General features: G+C 37.6%; 1 protein-coding gene and 4 non-coding genes across 6 annotated transcripts in view; 2 read left to right on the top strand and 3 right to left on the bottom strand.

Moving 5' to 3' along the window:
- LOC113227609 overlaps positions 1 to 17,700 on the top strand; it is a 53,635-nt gene that overhangs the window by 18,875 nt on the left and 17,060 nt on the right. For both annotated transcript variants that reach the window (XM_026460572.1, XM_026460571.1), the window contains 2 exons: positions 7,807 to 7,878; positions 11,625 to 11,785. In XM_026460572.1, coding sequence (XP_026316357.1) covers positions 7,807 to 7,878; positions 11,625 to 11,785 — 233 coding nt within the window. The remainder of the gene's footprint in view (positions 1 to 7,806; positions 7,879 to 11,624; positions 11,786 to 17,700) is intronic.
- On the bottom strand, positions 7 to 80 carry Trnan-guu. The gene has a single exon. It is a non-coding gene; the product is annotated as a tRNA-Asn (tRNA).
- On the top strand, positions 496 to 569 carry Trnan-guu. The gene has a single exon. It is a non-coding gene; the product is annotated as a tRNA-Asn (tRNA).
- On the bottom strand, positions 1,580 to 1,653 carry Trnan-guu. Its single transcript has one exon. It is a non-coding gene; the product is annotated as a tRNA-Asn (tRNA).
- Positions 7,145 to 7,218, bottom strand: Trnan-guu. Its single transcript has one exon. It is a non-coding gene; the product is annotated as a tRNA-Asn (tRNA).

Raw genomic sequence — 17,700 nt, forward strand, 5'->3', positions numbered from 1 at the left:
AATTGTCGCCTCCGGGTGGAATCGAACCACCAACCTTTCGGTTAACAGCCGAACGCGCTAACCAATTGCGCCACGAAGGCTATACGTGTCGCTTTTAAAATAAAGTACCTAAATCATCAATTAATTTAACGATCAATTGTGTGTGTATGTTTACTTAAATGTTTCTGCTCTGGATACATTGCTATTTATTGTTGACTACAAATAATATAAATATATACACAAACGCCAAGCCATTCTGAGTTGTATACCGGCAGTAGTTTTGCATTTGAACAATATCAAATTCTTATCATCAGTGGAACATACCTACCAAAAAACTACAATATTTAGGTCAGTTTAAATAGAATTGACTATTCGCTTTGATATCTAGAACATCTGAGTAAATACATTTTAATAAATTACTTAATTGCGTAGCTAATTTAACTAATTACGTAATTGACTAATGACGTAGTTAATTAAGTAATTAACAAACATACATTTTTATACACGACACGTATAGCCTCCGTGGCGCAATTGGTTAGCGCGTTCGGCTGTTAACCGAAAGGTTGGTGGTTCGATTCCACCCGGGGGCGGTAATATTTTTATTATTTTTTATTTGTTTACTTGTATTAATATTTTTACTTTATTCTCATCAAGACATTTATCACTTACATGAGAACTTAAAAATTAATCTGCATATTAACTATATTCCAGTCCAAGCCACGGTACAAACTAAACAGTGAAATATTATTATTTGATACAAACACAAGTTGAGAGTTCAACTGTTAACAAATTTACGTTATTATTATACAAATTAAATCTTTATTTCAGTAGTGAATAGTCGTGAACAATATGTTTAAACAATTTTGATTGGCAGTTTGTTATTTGCACTCCCTCAAAACTTATCGACCTCTTGCCGCAGTTAGTTCTGATCATGGGCTGAATTAGATTACTGGCTCTGCGGCTGATATTGTACTTATGAGATTGTCTTTTCTTGACGAATTGAATGCATGGGATGTGATGGCATAATTGTTTAATGTTCATGATTTTAGTTTCTTTGTTTATCTTTTCAGTTGATATTAAGTTTCAATAATGAAATAGCAATTTTACGATCAAATTTTGTAAAATTTGAAATTTTATCTTTTTAGTTGTATTTTTGTTTCCAAATATTGTATTATCCATCAACAACCATTACTGAGTAGAAGCTTCTTATGAGTAGTTCGTTACAATTGGCTTCTCGACTGCAAGCACTGTGTGGTATAACTAACGTGACCATATTTTTTTGCCTCGAGCGGTACGCCTGTAAAATTATTGTTTTACAAATAAAACACGTGTTTATGATAATTGTGAAATGTTTATTGATAAAAAAAAAACCTAAAAATGTGTCAAAAATTTGTGTGTCCTGTTTTTGTTTGAATTTGGGGACAGTGGAACACGAAGCTTAAAAGCAAGATTGTCCTGCTCAAAGCGAGACATATGGTAACTACATAACAGCTAAAATCTGACCACTGAGCTGTTAACATATCCTATAGATTTAGTACATTGCCACTCATATATGTTAAAACTACTTTGTTTTTATATTAAAAGTGGAAAAAAAATTTGCCACCTCCGGGTGTAATCGAACCACCAACCTTTGGGTTAACAGCCGATCGCGCTAATCAATTGCGCCACGAAGGCTATAACGCATTGCATTTAAATTAAAGTACCTAAATTAATTAATTAACTAAACAGTAGATGTTAAAATTACATAGGTGCCAAGTAGACTAAAGGGATATCGAGGTGTTAAGGTACTTATACAAAAACGCCACTATGTCAGTCCGATTACAGGATCAGACCTCTAATCCTATCCAACTGCAACGAGGCGTGAGACAGGGAGATGTGATATCTCCGAAACTGTTCACTGCTGCGTTGGAGGATATTTTCAAGCTTCTGGACTGGAAAGGACTTGGATTCAACATCAATGGCGAGTATCTAACACACCTTCGATTTGCCGATGATATAGTTCATAAGGCTGAGACCTGAATACAATGCTTGAAGATCGGTAGTGTTTCCCAAAGAGTGGGTCTTAAGATGAACATGGACAAGACGAAGATCATGTCAAATCTCCATGTTGTATCTGCTCCAGTTAAAATTGGGAGCATTACACTCGAAGTTGTCGACCATTACGTATACCTGGGGCAGACAGTCTAGTTAGGTAAGTCCAACTTTGAGAAAGAGATCTCTCGTCGAATCCAGCTCGGATGGGCAGCGTTCGGGAAACTACAAAAAATCTTTGCGTCCAGATTACCTCAGTGTCTCAAGATGAAAGTCTTTGACCAGTGTGTATTGCCAGTGATCACATGTGGAACAGAAATGTATCCCTCACTATGGGCCTAATAAGAAGGCTCAAGGTCACTCAACGGAGAGAGTAATGCTCGGTATTTCCCTAAGTGATAGAATCAGAAATGGGGTAATCCGTAGGAGATCTAAGGCAACTGACATAGCTCGAAGAATTACTCAACTGAAGTGGCAGTGGGCGGGGCACATAGCAAGGAGAACCGATGGCCGTTGGGGCGGAAAGGTTCTTCAATGGCGACCGCGCACCGGACGATGTTCCGGTAAAGGTCGCAAGAACCCGATGGATGCGGGCAGGACCGATCGTCGTGGAGATCGTTGGGGCAGGCCTAAACACTCATCACAAGTACATTTATGAAGATTTTATTACAAAAGAGAATTGAGTTAATTAGTGAAAAATTGTTATTTACCAATATATAATATAAACTAATACACATTTTTTTCCCTATAATATTAAAGTTAGGACAACACGATATAAAAAAACCTAATGTTAGATAGATAAAATGCCACGGCTAAACCTAATGGTTTAATACCCTACGCACATATTGCACCCAATGGTTTTGGTAAGGACAGTCCAGTTAAGTAGCAGTAGAGCTCTTCGTGAAAGAATTGAAAAGGAGAAGGACGTGATAGTGATATGTTTGTTTATATGAACGTAGATGGCGTTCATTATATAGGGTGCACTATAAGTTTCCGGAACTGAGCACTTACATAAACAATATTTAAAAAATAATTACAGCATTTGGAAATGGAACTCTTTGGCTGTAGAATACAGTTTGTTTAATCTGACTGTCAATTGTTTTTACATTGGGGCGTCATTTTAGAAATTAGCGTAGTATGATTTTCTACAACTTTAAGTGTAATTCAACAGCTCAACGGAGCTTCGCTCGGCTTCAAACTGCTTATGGCGATGAAGCACCATGCAAAACGACTATTTATATCGTCGTCTGTCGTGTGAATCTCAGTGACGAATTTCGTGATTGTCGCCCGTCCATTGCTGTGAACAACAAAAACATCGAAGCTGTGCGCCGTATGATCAAAACAGACAGGCATGTGCATACCATGGGATTCAGGCATCTTTAGGCATAGGCATGAGTCAAATACAATCAATACTACACAAACATTTAGGTGTGAAAAAGCAGTGCTCTCTCTCGGTGAATCCCACACAATTTGACTGAGGCTCTAAATACGGATCGCGTCAATAGATGCAATATCATGGTTACCAGATTCAACGAAGGCAAATTTGGTGTGGGACATAGTAACAGGTGACGAAACATGGATTAATAGTTACGGTCCCAAAACAAAGCAGCAATCGAGCGTATGGGTCTTTCGAGGTGAGCCGAAACCAACCAAAGTGGCGCGAGTGCAAAGTGCCTCTAAGCGGATGATTGCTTCTTTTTTAAATAAAACTGGACGTGGCTACTTTTGCTTTGGAGAATCGTTGTACAGTGAATAGTGATTGGTACACGACGATTTGTTTGCCGAAAGTTATTGACGCCGTATCATCTTGCACCACGATATGCCAGTTCTCACAGGGCTAGAACAACAAATGAATTTTTGAAGGTGAACAACGTTGACCTTATGAGCCATCCCGCGTACAGTCCCGCTATGGCTTGTGACTTTTATTTATTTCCAAAAATTAAGAACCAGTTACGCGGTCAACGATTTTCATCATATGAAGAGGCTGTCGAAGAATATGGAAAATATGTTTCGAAGATTGTCACGGAGGAGTGGCATAAATGTTTTCAAGTGGTTCATTCATATGAAAAAGTGCATTAACGCTAACGGAGAATATATTTAGAGAAATATTAAATTCATTTCTGACCATTTATAGTATTTTTTCTCATTCATTCCGGAAACTTATAGTGCGTCTCACGTAAAAACGAGCACGGGTCCACCTACCGGTCATGGACCTGATGTGTGTGGTTAGTCCTTAAACCGGTTTGACTGTCCGTACTTAGATTCGGCGGCGTAGCGATGGCAACCGCTAGTCGTACGGAGCGTGACGGGTGAATGTGCCTACAGCTACGGTACCTGTCTGGAAAGTAGGGAGGGTGCTGTACGTGCACCCGGGGCGGCTCACCTAAGGTACTAGCAAGCCTTATAGAGAACCGGATGATTACATGGAAACGTGCTAATCCGGGGTTAGGACCTGACTTAGAAGGTCCCTGTGCGGGCTTGCCCGCATAACCAAGAGTTTACCAAGAGGTTGATAGAAAGGAACACTATAAACAAAACTTATGTCGAAAGATATGGGACTGTGCGCACGTGAGTCCCTATCTACCGACCCGAGAGATAGGGTATTCCGGAGAGACTATGGGCTCGCCGACAAGACGAGGGTACAGTAAGCGTACGGGCCAAGCTCTCCGCCAGTGATACGACCTCGCTGGCGTCTCTGGTGGACCCGGGCTTGGGTATGGATTCGCTGGAGTTTGTGGTGAGCTGCAGAGACGGACATGTTCGTCTGCTCCGGAGGTGTGTGGCCGGGGCTTCTGTCTCGTGCGCAACTAGCGCGTCTTAAGTGCACTCTACATTCTCGTCGAGACATCCCGGTCTCGGGTCTCGCCGAGACAGGACGAGACCGAGAGTGACTCTCCACATTCTCGCCCGCACAGTTGTCCGTTCGGTAGTCATACAAGATGGACGTGTTGTCATACAAGATGGACATGACGTGTGACGAGATACGTCTGTTGCTGCAGCATTATGTGCTATAGCATGTTACAATTTTTTGTTAATTCGAGAAAAAAAACTTATTAGGAGACGTTGGAATAGACGCAGATGGTGGATGACATCAATACATCGCAACAGAACACTGCGGTTACTGCCGGCGGGCTGCTGTGACGGGAATGTGGAGGGAAGGATCTCGCGCAAACACAAAACTACACGAGAGTCCTTTTATTAGGGTCCGAAATACCGACACGACGACGACTTGACGGATATGGTCACTACAATCTCGTATTTGGCTGTTCTCGTGAAGTTTTGGAAAGAATGTGGAGGGGGCTTACGTAGCGGCCTAGTTGCGCAATGCACAACGGGAAGTGAGCGTGCCTACAGCTCCGGTACCTATCTGGAAAATAGGGAGGGTAATGTACGTGTGCCCGCTTTGTCCAGGGAAGTACTGCCACCTCACCTATTTGCCGCCTGTATTTATGGTTTGAGTACAAGTAATATGAATTCTGGCATAAAAAAACCTGGTATTGACTTTGTAACTATATTTTTGTAATCTTGTCTGCCTTTGTACAGTAAAACAGTGGTTTATGCGCATCGAGTATATAACCAGAAATAGAGACGAAATAAGGGCCATCCAACCCTGGTAATTCATCAGGTAAATGGGCCCTATATCACTTGTAAATATCAACTCTCGTTTGCGCTGAAATCACAAATTAGAAAAGTGAAATAGTACAGCGCCAACAACTGCCCTGCGTGTACGTCTCCGTATATTCCAAAAATATTCTGTATTTATTGTAATAAAGATAATATCTCTACCAAAGGGGGCTGTTCCATTCGGTGGTGTGAAAACAGCAAAACATCTAATTACAGAACAAACGAAATCACATTTCATCGGTAATTAAAAATTAAATATGTAATTTTTTAATTTTCGTCCATTATAGCAAATCTCAAGTTAAACAGGTCGATTTTAAGTGAAACTATTGACGAAACCCGTAATTTTTTCAGAGCGCAGTTGTCACTGTAACGATTTGGCAGAATAGTTTTCAAACAAATGAAATGACATTTCATCTCTATTTCTGGTTATACACTCGATGTTTATGCGTGTATGTTCCATTGCAAGTTCAAATAGAATTTAAGAAGGTCACTTTGAACTGTCATCCACCGAGTTTAATTTTAAACAGAAATTGAATTTAAAGGTTAAAATTTCCTGTGCAGGTAAGCAATTCAAAACTATCTGTATTTCATAGGTAAGCAAAATTACACTTCATAATTTTTTTTTCCATCCCACTTCCCCTAGCTGTCTTCGTGAGAGTTTTCAATACCTTCAGAGATACAGAACAATGAATACTTAGAAGTGGGTAGTTATCGTCGGACACCTGCCAACTATTGGTCTCGAAAGACCTATATGAGTTCGGTCCGCCTTTTTGGCTTTGTATGGTATGGTTCTGTCATTCTATCGTGCAAATTCTCTAAAATCCTAGAAAAATGACTGATTGTGCTGTTTTGGAGTGCAAAACTGATAGCCGTACGTGAAAATACTACCGGTGGTGGTCATATACCGTAAAGCAAGTGTATACCGTATACCCCTACAATATGGTCGTCTAAAGGTATTGGTGGTATTGAACTGTCAACGATGTGCCAATAGGGTTGTGTTTGTGTTTAAATGTTTAAATTATTTTAACAATCAAGAATTTTGTTATTTCTTTTTTTTTGAAACTACGACAAATCAATATCAAGATTTTGTAGTGTTTCAAATTATGTGTGAGTTTTGACGACATAGGTTGTAATAGTGCTCGAGGCAATAAGTTAATTGCACTTCCATTGTTTTTTTTCTTACAAAGGTTTGTTTTTGGTGAATTGATTAAATTTTGTAAAAAGTCATGGAACAAAAGCTATTGTTTATGATGTTAGTAATAATAATACGTAGTTCTTTGAGACTGCTAGTCATATCAGCCGGAAGATGTCCACTGTTGAACATAGGCCTTCCCCGAACATTTCCTGACTACCCGTTCGGACGCGATGTGCATCTATCGGTTACTAATATGTAGTCCTTTGAGGCTGCTAGAATTTTTAAATATTCCTGTACTGGTTCTAAAATGGCAAAGCATCAACACGATAAAAAGAAGAACTGCTGTTTTCTATAAAGAAGGGTCAAAAAAATTGTCGCCTCCGGGTGGAATCGAACCACCAACCTTTCGGTTAACAGCCGAACGCGCTAACCAATTGCGCCACGAAGGCTATACGTGTCGTGTATAAAATATATTACCTAAATAAGTTAATTATAATGGTTAATTTAAATATATTTATTTAGATGTTTTCACAGAAGTGTGTTTGCTTATTACACATTGCTTCTTACCTAATTGTGAAATGTTTAATAGTAAATAGTAATAACAAGGTATAATATAGTCCCACTGCTGGGCACTGACTTCCTCTCATAATGAACTTCGCACATATCATTAAATTGCTAATTTTTTTAATAATAAGAAGTGACAGGACGAACAAGGCGTGCGCCTGATAAGCTACACGCATGTCCATAACAGCTGCAGTGCCACTCAGAGCTTTAAATCGCAAAGATCTGACGGGCATCACCCACTGCGCCTGTCACCCTGAGACATAAGTTGACAAGTACCGTGTGTCTGTAACTTCAGCAGTATTCCTCTCTTTACTGCTTGGCGGCGGAAATAGGTAAGGTGGCAGTACTTCCCTGGACGAGCTCTTCCATAAGAAGCTCTATTGCTACTAAATTTCATACAGAATGAATCCAACTACCTACCACTAAATCACAGTAATTATTAAGTATTTTATAATATTTGTTCTTATTTTCAGGCATTTGTTACTGTAGAAACTTACCCGAAATCAATTTCTGGTGTCAAAATACTTGAATATGATATTATAGATGTAAGTTGAACATTTTTTTTGTAAATACACCAAAATTACATTACAGCAGAATTTACATTATTAACATGCAAATTATAACTTGAATAAACCGAAAAGTTACTGAAGTATTCTACTTGCCAAGTTTTATTGAAATGGCAAGTGGGCGAGATTCGACAAAGATTCGTCCCCCAATTTGCCAACCTTACAGGTGGATTATTTTCTTCACATTTGAAAGGGATTTGGCACCAATCTCTTACTTTTTTAGTTTCGGATATAATAATTATAATTAATTTCAATAATGATTTTTATTAAAATCGGCTAACGAAAAATGTTTTTTTTTTTACTCCATAATGGAGTGATATTAAGTAAGAAACAAATTTTTTAATACAGTTGCTCAAAACGTGGTATTTTTCGCACTACAAATCGTGCGGAAAGTTGGATTTCTCGCACTTTCGCACTTGCTTTTTACTTTCCAGTTTTTTTTTAATTTACTGTTGTTTTAAGTCTTAAACATAGAACTAAAGAGATTGTATATTTATTTCATATTTATGTGCTTTGTGACGTAAGTCATTCGTCATTACTATACTATATCTATGGAGAGACCGCATTTTTACACCTATGAAGTAAATGCTCCTTAGTAGCGATTATGTAGAAAATAAAGTAATATAAAATAGTAATTTTAATGTGGCTGAATACTGGCAACAGTTGCCATATTGAAAAAAGTCGGCCAAAAAAAGTACTAATTTTTTTCATCGTTTACATTCCCGCCTTTTTCATTAACTTTTTTAAATACTGTTTTATTTTACTTTCAATGTAGGTTTTTCGCAAATGTATTAAAAAACGTTGTTTGATACACATGCGGATTTGTCATTTTCACTTGTCTCGTGTCTTGAAGATGCCTCGAGACTCGTGAATAATGACTAACTTTCCGCACTTGTATCAAAAATAACTAATATGAATCATATTTAAATATCATCAGGCATAGTACAAATCCGCGTATGTAGTATTGGTAAAAAGCGCGTATCTGCACTAAATCAAATATCACGGGAGAGGGATTTAACATTATTACTTTTTTATTTCAATGGCTACAACTTTCATATGTTGTCTACGGACTGATAACAATAGATTCCCGTAAATAACGCTGATTTGGTTGCCACGACATTTACGCGGATATGATTTGGCGACTAAATTACCGAAATGTAGACTCATAATCAAATGCTAGTTACGCGTAATTGCACTGTACCCGACGTTATCTGAAATGTAAACAAAGGGGTTAACAGAGCAAAAAATACCTTTTTTCCTATTTTAGACGATAATAAATGTTTTAAGCGGTAATCTGATAAAACTTGGAACATTTCACGTTTTGCAATAATATATATATTTTTTAATTTAATTCCGTTTAATGCAATGATATAACGAAAGACTACGTTTAAGATAAATAATTTTATGACACACCGATAACATAATCAGGATCTAAATCAAAATAGTATTTTATGCAATCGTTGCAATAATGAGGGTTCATAAAGTCGAGTACAGTCGTATAATAACGCACACACGCACACACTCAACACAGCCCCGCACTAGGGAAACCCTGTATCGCGGGTGCCATAGACAATAGACAACCACAAATTACACCCAAACTCACGGGAGAAATAAATGTAGGCCATACAAAATTTGTCCCAGCCCGGGAATCGAACCTGGGACCTATGCGTGGCTGTCCGGCATGGTAACCCGTTCGGCCACGGAGGCAGTCTTATATACACAAGATAACTGAACCCCCAAGCCGACTTTGTCGGCCTTTTGGTTCTGATCACAAAAATGTGGAGAAAATTGTTAAACAAACCTAATCTTTAACCCGTGAACCGTAAAATTTATTTTGGTATGACTCCCTGATCGTCTCATTAGTGAATGACATTGTAAGAAAGGTTTTAAGCCAATTTGATCTTTAACGTATAGTTCTTACTTAAATACAGAATCCAAATTTCAACCAGCTATAGCAAGGGCGTCGAGGCCTAGCGGTATAAGGATTGCTTTGCAATTTGAGGCAAGCATGGTTCGAGTCACACTAAAAATAAAATATTATTTAGCTATATAATATTGTTTTTTTTTGTGTTTAACGTCGGATAGGTGTAAGGAATGTCTAAGTCTTGTTCATACAGAACAGTAATTTCTAATTTTAATAATTCCGTTAAGTGCGGCATATTAAAACAAGAAAGAAAACTTTGAAAGTAATTAAAACTGAATTGATAAATGGGAACGAAACGTGAAACAATGCGTAATCACAGAAGACACGATCGTATGCAAACTGCAGAGCGATTTTGTGATTTGTTAATCTACCCATACCCACCCTACGCTTTATTAATAATATCTACCCAAACACCATAGGCACTTTCTAATGAGCAAATATTGTGATTTGTCAATGTTAACATTAAAAAGTGAAACAATGCCGTCAAAAATATAAAGTTTAAACGAAAAAGTGCTCGTTGAATCGAACCACGGGTATTGTAACTCGCAGTCCATACAACAGGGCGCCCGACCAATTTAGTTGGATGTTAAAGGACGAAATTTAGAATTGGTTTTAAAAATATGTTGATCATCTATTGTACAGGCAACACTCCACTGTATTGCTTATACGATAAAGTTGAAATTGCTTTAATTTTCTTTGTTCAATACGCAAGATGTCTTTCAGAACCAAAGCGTCGGTTTGGGCACGTTAGGGGGTCAAGTATCTCATGTATATGACTGTACCAGTAATATGTACGAGATTTTAAGACCTAATAATATAATGATTGCCTACAATACTTTTTCTACGATTAAATAAAACCATGAAACAAAACATTTCCCTAATAATCCATGACAACAAATGCAATTTTTTTTTTAATTTTAACCCATTTGTTAGAGTTGGCGATGATTCCACCATAATGCCCCTTCATATATCGCATTTGACAACTGACATAGATTTATCTCAAAAATTGCGTTATATTATATTTTATCGTTATCTCTAAAATTTATAATTAATATCGCTATATTGATGTGTCATTCATATACGATTTAATTTCAAAGTGACAGGACAAAACAGGAAACTAAATACGTAATATTAATATAAGAAGCCATTGTGAGATAATACTATATTAGTTGTCATGTGCGATATTTAGACGAAACTCAAATATAAACGCTATAAAACAAAAAAACTAAAGAGATAGGATAGAACTGGCCAAGTACCGCATAAATTTTAAGCAATAGAGTAGCGTCCTAATTGATATTTTAATTAGCAAAAATACGACGTTGAATTTTTTTAGTTTGTATACTGTACACGACTTATAATATTCATCATAGTTCTATGTATAGAACTTTAATGAATATTACCGCGCGGCCGCCATGCGTTTAGGTGTGGCAGGGTTCATATTATCAAGTGTACAGTGTGAATTATACAAAAAATCCCGCGCCCGGAACGCACCGCGGCCGCCTCTGTGTGGCCTGAGCGTAACTGTTACTGTGCCACTTAAAGCTTTGAATCGCAAAGATCTTAGAGCTACTGCTACTGCACCTGTCGCTCTGAGACATAAGTTGACAAGTCCGCTGTGCTTGTAATTTCACCAGCACCCTTGCTTACCCTTTCAAATCAGAACGCTGCAATGCTTACATTACTACATGGCGACAGAAATAGGACGAATTCTTTCACAAGGCGCCTACTTCTAATCGTTTTTTTACGAAATTCGGATGTTAGAGTATAGGCTTTCTTTCTTACCTTATTAAATGTTTTACAGACCGGTGAAGACCCTTACGTGCATCTAGGAATAGAAAAAGGAGGACGGATTATAAAAATAACTAAGGCCCATTGGCGCTTGCTCTTAAAACGAATGATTCTGATTCTCCAGTTAAAAGCAGCCTTTGTTCAACTCGAACTCGCAAATAAAGCAGCTACAAAGTGAGTATTTCTTTTATCATCTTCCCACGGTAGTACGTTGAGATATACAAACTGGCGAAAAATTGTATTAACACAGAAAACTCGGTGTGTTCAAACCAGACAATTTGCCTGTACTGTAAGTATAAAAGATGCAAATTAACGAAATTGGATGTGATAATTCGCAATTTTGGTGTAATAAGGCCATTTCTGCATAATGACATCTGCTCGCGTAGTATGCCGCCTCGATAGGGTTATTATGTCCACATTTAGCCCTCAAATTCGAGCGGTAAACCGGCATTTTAAATTTTTATCACAATACCTAGGTACATGACGAGCACTGTGACGTCACATTTTTATGTCATCGCGAGCGCCGCGACCAGTGACTGCAAAAGATTAAACATTAACACAGTGCCAAACAAGGCTGCAAGATCACAATTGATTTTAAAATATTTTGACAGTTCTGAACAGTAATTTTATCAACGTGAAAGTTGAGCGCGACAAAAGAGATCAAAAGAAATAATAAAAACAAACCAATTAATATATCCATAAAATGAAAAATAGAAAAAGGTGAGGAGAACATTTTTAATACAGTTCAATACATGAAAGTAATTAGAAATACGTAAATAATATAATAATAATAATAAATATGTCCCTACAAAATGTATGGTAAAAAGTTTTTTGCGATTTCTGACATTTCGAGTACTCTTACCTCAGTTGGTCGCATAGAGACTATTGATCCTTAATAGAGACCGGATTGAATGGCATAAAAAAAAGTTTTGTAAAAATTGCCTTTTATCTTGCTGACTGTACCATTTTTTCACAATCTGTGAATGCCAATCAAAATATCTTCGAAATTCATGGATAGTCTTCTAGAACCGTTTTCCTGTAACTACAACGACTAAGGTGGCTGGCCTTACTGCCCCGTCTCAAATTTACACCCTGTATAGGTAACCCATACTACAAGTACTGTAGGGCTACAAGTAATGTGGGTTACCTATATATTTCTATATCTAATGGAGCTATGAACGTTTTTGACGTAACTCCACTTATGCCATTCTTCCATGAGGGGTATATTTTTATCTCACTCATGTTATTGTATATAATGGATATAAAATGTATTTAATAAATGTTTACTGCGGGTTTAATGCATTATTTATTAGCATGTCAGTGTTATTACTATTTTGAACCCTATAATTAATGATGTCGACGCGTCCCAAGGAAATAGTCGTAACCCATAAAAGCAACATTTCAGACATTTCAACTTTTGATCTAGGTTTATGCGTTTCATACAAATATTACGATTATGGGTCTTTGTAATTTTGTTGTATAAGTATCTGTGGTATATTTCGCAATAATTGACATCGATCAGAAAGTTACGACGACCCTTTGTTATCCGTGCAAATGTCGTAACTTGTGAATACGACAGTATGCGTGGTTTAAACTTTAATTTTAATTTTAAACAAGGTGTCGTATGTAAACATACTACTTTTCGTGACGTTATATTTGAGTCATATTACGTGGTATTATTATTCAATTACTTATTATGAAACCAAAAATAATCTTTAGGAGAATAAAAATAAGTTCCGGAATAAAAAACGTTTATTGTTTAACTGAAAAAGAAACACTGTTATTAGTTGTAATTTATATTTAATCGTAAACATGAGATCACGTTAATTATTATTAATTATAAGTTAAGTGCAGTAGCAAAAATAACATTTTGTTTTTTTGGCACCAGTACTAAGATAACAAAATTATAAATGTTGGTACGTATTGATTACCAAAAAAAAAAAAATGTTGTTTTTGCTACTGGAATTAGTAGCAGTAGAGTTCCTACTAAAGAGTTCGTCTAGGGAACCTTAACTATTTCTGTCGCCAAGCAGTAATGTTAGCATTACTGCGATCCGGTTTTGAAGGTTAAGGGTGCTGGTGAAATTACAGGACATGGGACTTTTGAACTTATGTGTCAGGGTGATGGGTGATCTTTGCAATTGAAAGCTCTGAGTGGCACTGCAACTGTTATGGACAGGCGCATCGCTTACCATCAGGAGCACTACTTTTTCCTTTCACACTTAGTGTCATTAAAAAAAATACTTTCAATTAATAAGAATTAATATGAGAATTAATATGACCTCATGTTTGTTATTTGGACTCTAATCATAATTTAGTTATATGATTCTGGTTCTTACCAAAAATATTTGATAGCTACACTCAGGTCAATGCCTACACTTCAATATTTAAAAATTGCAATGACTTATTGGTAAGATAACAAAATTATAAATATTGGTAGTAGCTCCAAAAAAAGCTTGTTTTTGCTACTGGATTGACGCACACAAGTTTATAATAATAAATAGCTACACTTAATTTTTTTTTTGTTAGTATAACTATATAAGAAAAATGGTATTTTTGCTACTGGATTTAATTTATAATTTATAATAATTAATATGATATTTTCATGTTTGTAATTTAGACTTAAATTATAACTTAGATCCGTGATTATGTTTCTTACTCAAAAGATTTGGTAGCGCCACTTTATTTATTTTTTGTTTTAAAAATTAGAATAACTGATTAGTAAGATTAAAACATTATAAATGTTATGACAAGTTTAAAAAAAAAATAAAAGGTTGTTTATGCTTCTGAATTGAACATAAAATTTATAATAATTAATGTGATCTCATGTTTGTAATTTAGACTTAACTTATAACTTAGGATTTGTTAAACAAATTTTTCATATTTACGAAACGAACGAACATGGACAAGTCATTACTGGTGGCCGACGAAGAGAAAGATGCAAGAGAGTTACCCCAAAATCCGATAGCCGGAATACTCGCTGAATTAGGAAAGGTCGTGTGCGCTATCAATACGTACCTTTTGTGTAATAACGCTGCGTGTGATCATACGGCAAATGCGTGCAGTTTCAATAGATAATACCTCTGCCTTTAACTGCCTCTGTGGCCGAACGGTTACCATGCCGGACTGCCACGCGGAGGTCCCAGGTTCGATTCCCGGGTCGGGAGAAATATTTGTATGGCCTACATTTATTTCTCTCGTGAGTTTGGGTGTAATTTGTGGTTGTCTATGTATGTGTCCATGGCACCCGCGACACAGGGTTTCCCTAGTGCGGGGCTATGTTGAGTGTGTGCGTTATATTATATTATATTATATTATAATTTAGAAAATTTCAAAAAACATTTATCATTTTATTTATTTTATTATATTGCTAAGTAGAAATCAAAGTTAATTTTATAGATCGCCGTCGATAAGTACATCAACATACGCAAATTTACAATAGTTGTATATATATTGTTCACATCCAGTCTCGTTAATTTCTCAATACCAGATAAAATTTAAGTCGTGCACCTGGTGGTAAGTGACACGCCTGTCCGTAACAGTTGTAGTGCCACTCAGAACTTTAGATCATAGAGATCTGAGGGGCACTGCCACTACGCCCGTCACCCTGAGAGATAAGTTGACAGTACCATGTAACTGTAAAGTTACCAGCACCCCTTACCTTTCAAAACCGGAACGCAGTAATGCACACATTACGGCTTGGCGGCAGAAATAGGTAAGGCGGCAGTACTTCTCTGGACGAACTCTTTCACAAGGAGCTCTATTACTACTAAATGACTATAAAGGCTACCAGCACATTTTCCAGGTTGTGTATGTCAGTGTAAGACCATGGGTCGTTTATCTCGCGAATTGCCTTTAAGATTATAGCTAGTCCGTCTTTATGCGTCTCATTTGGTTCCTTGAAAAGAGCAACCAATAGCACTTCGTTGTTTTCACAAAGCGAAAAGGAGATGTCAAAATAACAAGTTTCTATTGGTTGTTTAAACACAATTCCTCTCACCTCCACTTTGTCAATAAAAATCGATCTTTGGCTGTAAGCACTTCGCCTTAGTTATAACACAGCCATCATAAAGCAATGTACACAATAATGGTGGCCATTCTTGTAAGTAGTGGATAATAATTTAAAAGATTATATCACCTTTGGAATTCAAATCCAAAGTCGTGCGCCTGGTGGTAAGCGACACGCCTATTCATAACACTTGCAGTGCCTCTCTTAGTAGTGCCCTGTGCCCGTCCCCATGAGACGATAAGTTGCCAAATCCCATGTGCCTGTAATTTCACCAGCACCCTTGCCCTTTTAAACTGGAACGCAGTAATATATTACTGCTTGAAGAAATAAGTAAGGTGGTAGTACTTCCCTTCACAAGAAGCTCTACTACTACAATAGTAAATAATTTATAGAAAAGTAATTTATAAATCTGACCATGATTAAGACTACTTAAATATATTGTACAGCGTCTTGGCTTCGTTTGACGAAGGAACGGCTAATAATGTTACACCACCCAGTCTGTCCTGTGCTGGCCACATTGCCCAACTGTGAGTCTCTCGGTCCGAACACATTCCTTTAAAATGTAGTAAATGTCTTCAATGGCGCCGCAATTACTACAATATGGAGTTCGCGCAATGCCCATCAAAAGTGTAGAATTATTTGAAGGAATGTGCCCAGAGCGCAACCTCTGAGCCGTCACAACACTAAGTCTACTCAGCGTGTAATTATCCATCCACAACAGAGAGATACTCTTGCAACACAGTGACAGTAAAAAACTAACCTAATACATAAGGAGCACTATAAGTTTCCGGAACTGACCACTTAAATAAACAATATTTAAAAAGTAATTGCAACATTAGAAAATGGAACTCTTTGGCTGTAGAATACAGTTTGTTTCATCTGACTGTCACTTGTTTTTACATTGTGGCGTCATTTTAGAAATTTTATTTTCTACTACACCATGGATTTAACTCGTGAAAATTTTCGTCGTATGATTTTCTACGACTTTAAGGCTCAACTCGCACTGGCGCAGAGTCGAAGCGTCGCGACGCGTCATGTTTTTTGCCTGTAGTATATTCATCTCTATTTTCCCATTATTAAGGTACAAATTTGTTTTATGGAAATATGGAAACGGGCGTCGACGCGCGTCGACGCTTGGATGCAGTCGAACGGCTTCGTGCGTCGTCGCGCGTCGCCAAGCGTTGTAATTGAAAAACAGGACGCGACGCGACGCTTCTACTAAGCGCCAGTGTGAGTTGAGCCTAAGTGTAATTCAACAGCTCAGCGGAGCTTCGCTTGGCTTCAAACTGCTTTTGGCGATGAAGCACCATGCAAGATGACTATTTATAGCTGGTTTGCAGAATTCAAACGCAGTCGTGTGAATCTCAGTGACGAATTTCGTGATGGTCGCCCGTCCACTGCTGGGAACAACAAAAACATCGATGCTGTGCGCCGTATGATCAAAACAGACAGGCATGTGACATACCATGAGATTCGGGCATCTTAAGGCATAGGCATGAGTCAAATGCAATCAGTACTACACAAACATTTGGATGTGAAGAAGTTGTGCTCTCGGTGAATCCCACACAATTTGACTGAGGCTCAAAAAACGGATTGCGTCACTTGGTGCAATGCCATGCTTACCAGATTCAACGAAGGGGCGTCAAATTTGGTGTGGGACATAGTAACTGGTGACGAAACATGGATTTATAGTTACGATCCCAAAACAAAGCAGCAATCGTGCGTATGGGGTTTTCGAGATGAGCCGAAACTAACCAAAGTGGCGCGCATGCAAAGTGCCTCTAAGCGGATGATTGCTTCTTTTTTTAATAAAACTGGACACGTGGCTACTTTTGCTTTGGAGAATCGTCGTACTGTGAATAGTAATTGGTACACGACCATTTGTTTACCGGAAGTTATTGACAAACTCCGTAAAAATAACCGTAAACGCCGTATCATGCACCACGACAATCCCAGTTCTCACACGGCCAGACAGACAAATGAATTTTTGAACATGAACAACGTTGACCTTATGAGCCATCCCGCGTACAGTCCCGACCTGGCACCTTGTGACTTTTATTTATTTCCAAAATTTAAGAAC

This window comes from Hyposmocoma kahamanoa, unplaced genomic scaffold (genome assembly GCF_003589595.1).
Source record: "Hyposmocoma kahamanoa isolate Upper Pololo Valley unplaced genomic scaffold, ASM358959v1 211, whole genome shotgun sequence".
Taxonomy (NCBI): Eukaryota; Metazoa; Arthropoda; class Insecta; order Lepidoptera; family Cosmopterigidae; genus Hyposmocoma; species Hyposmocoma kahamanoa.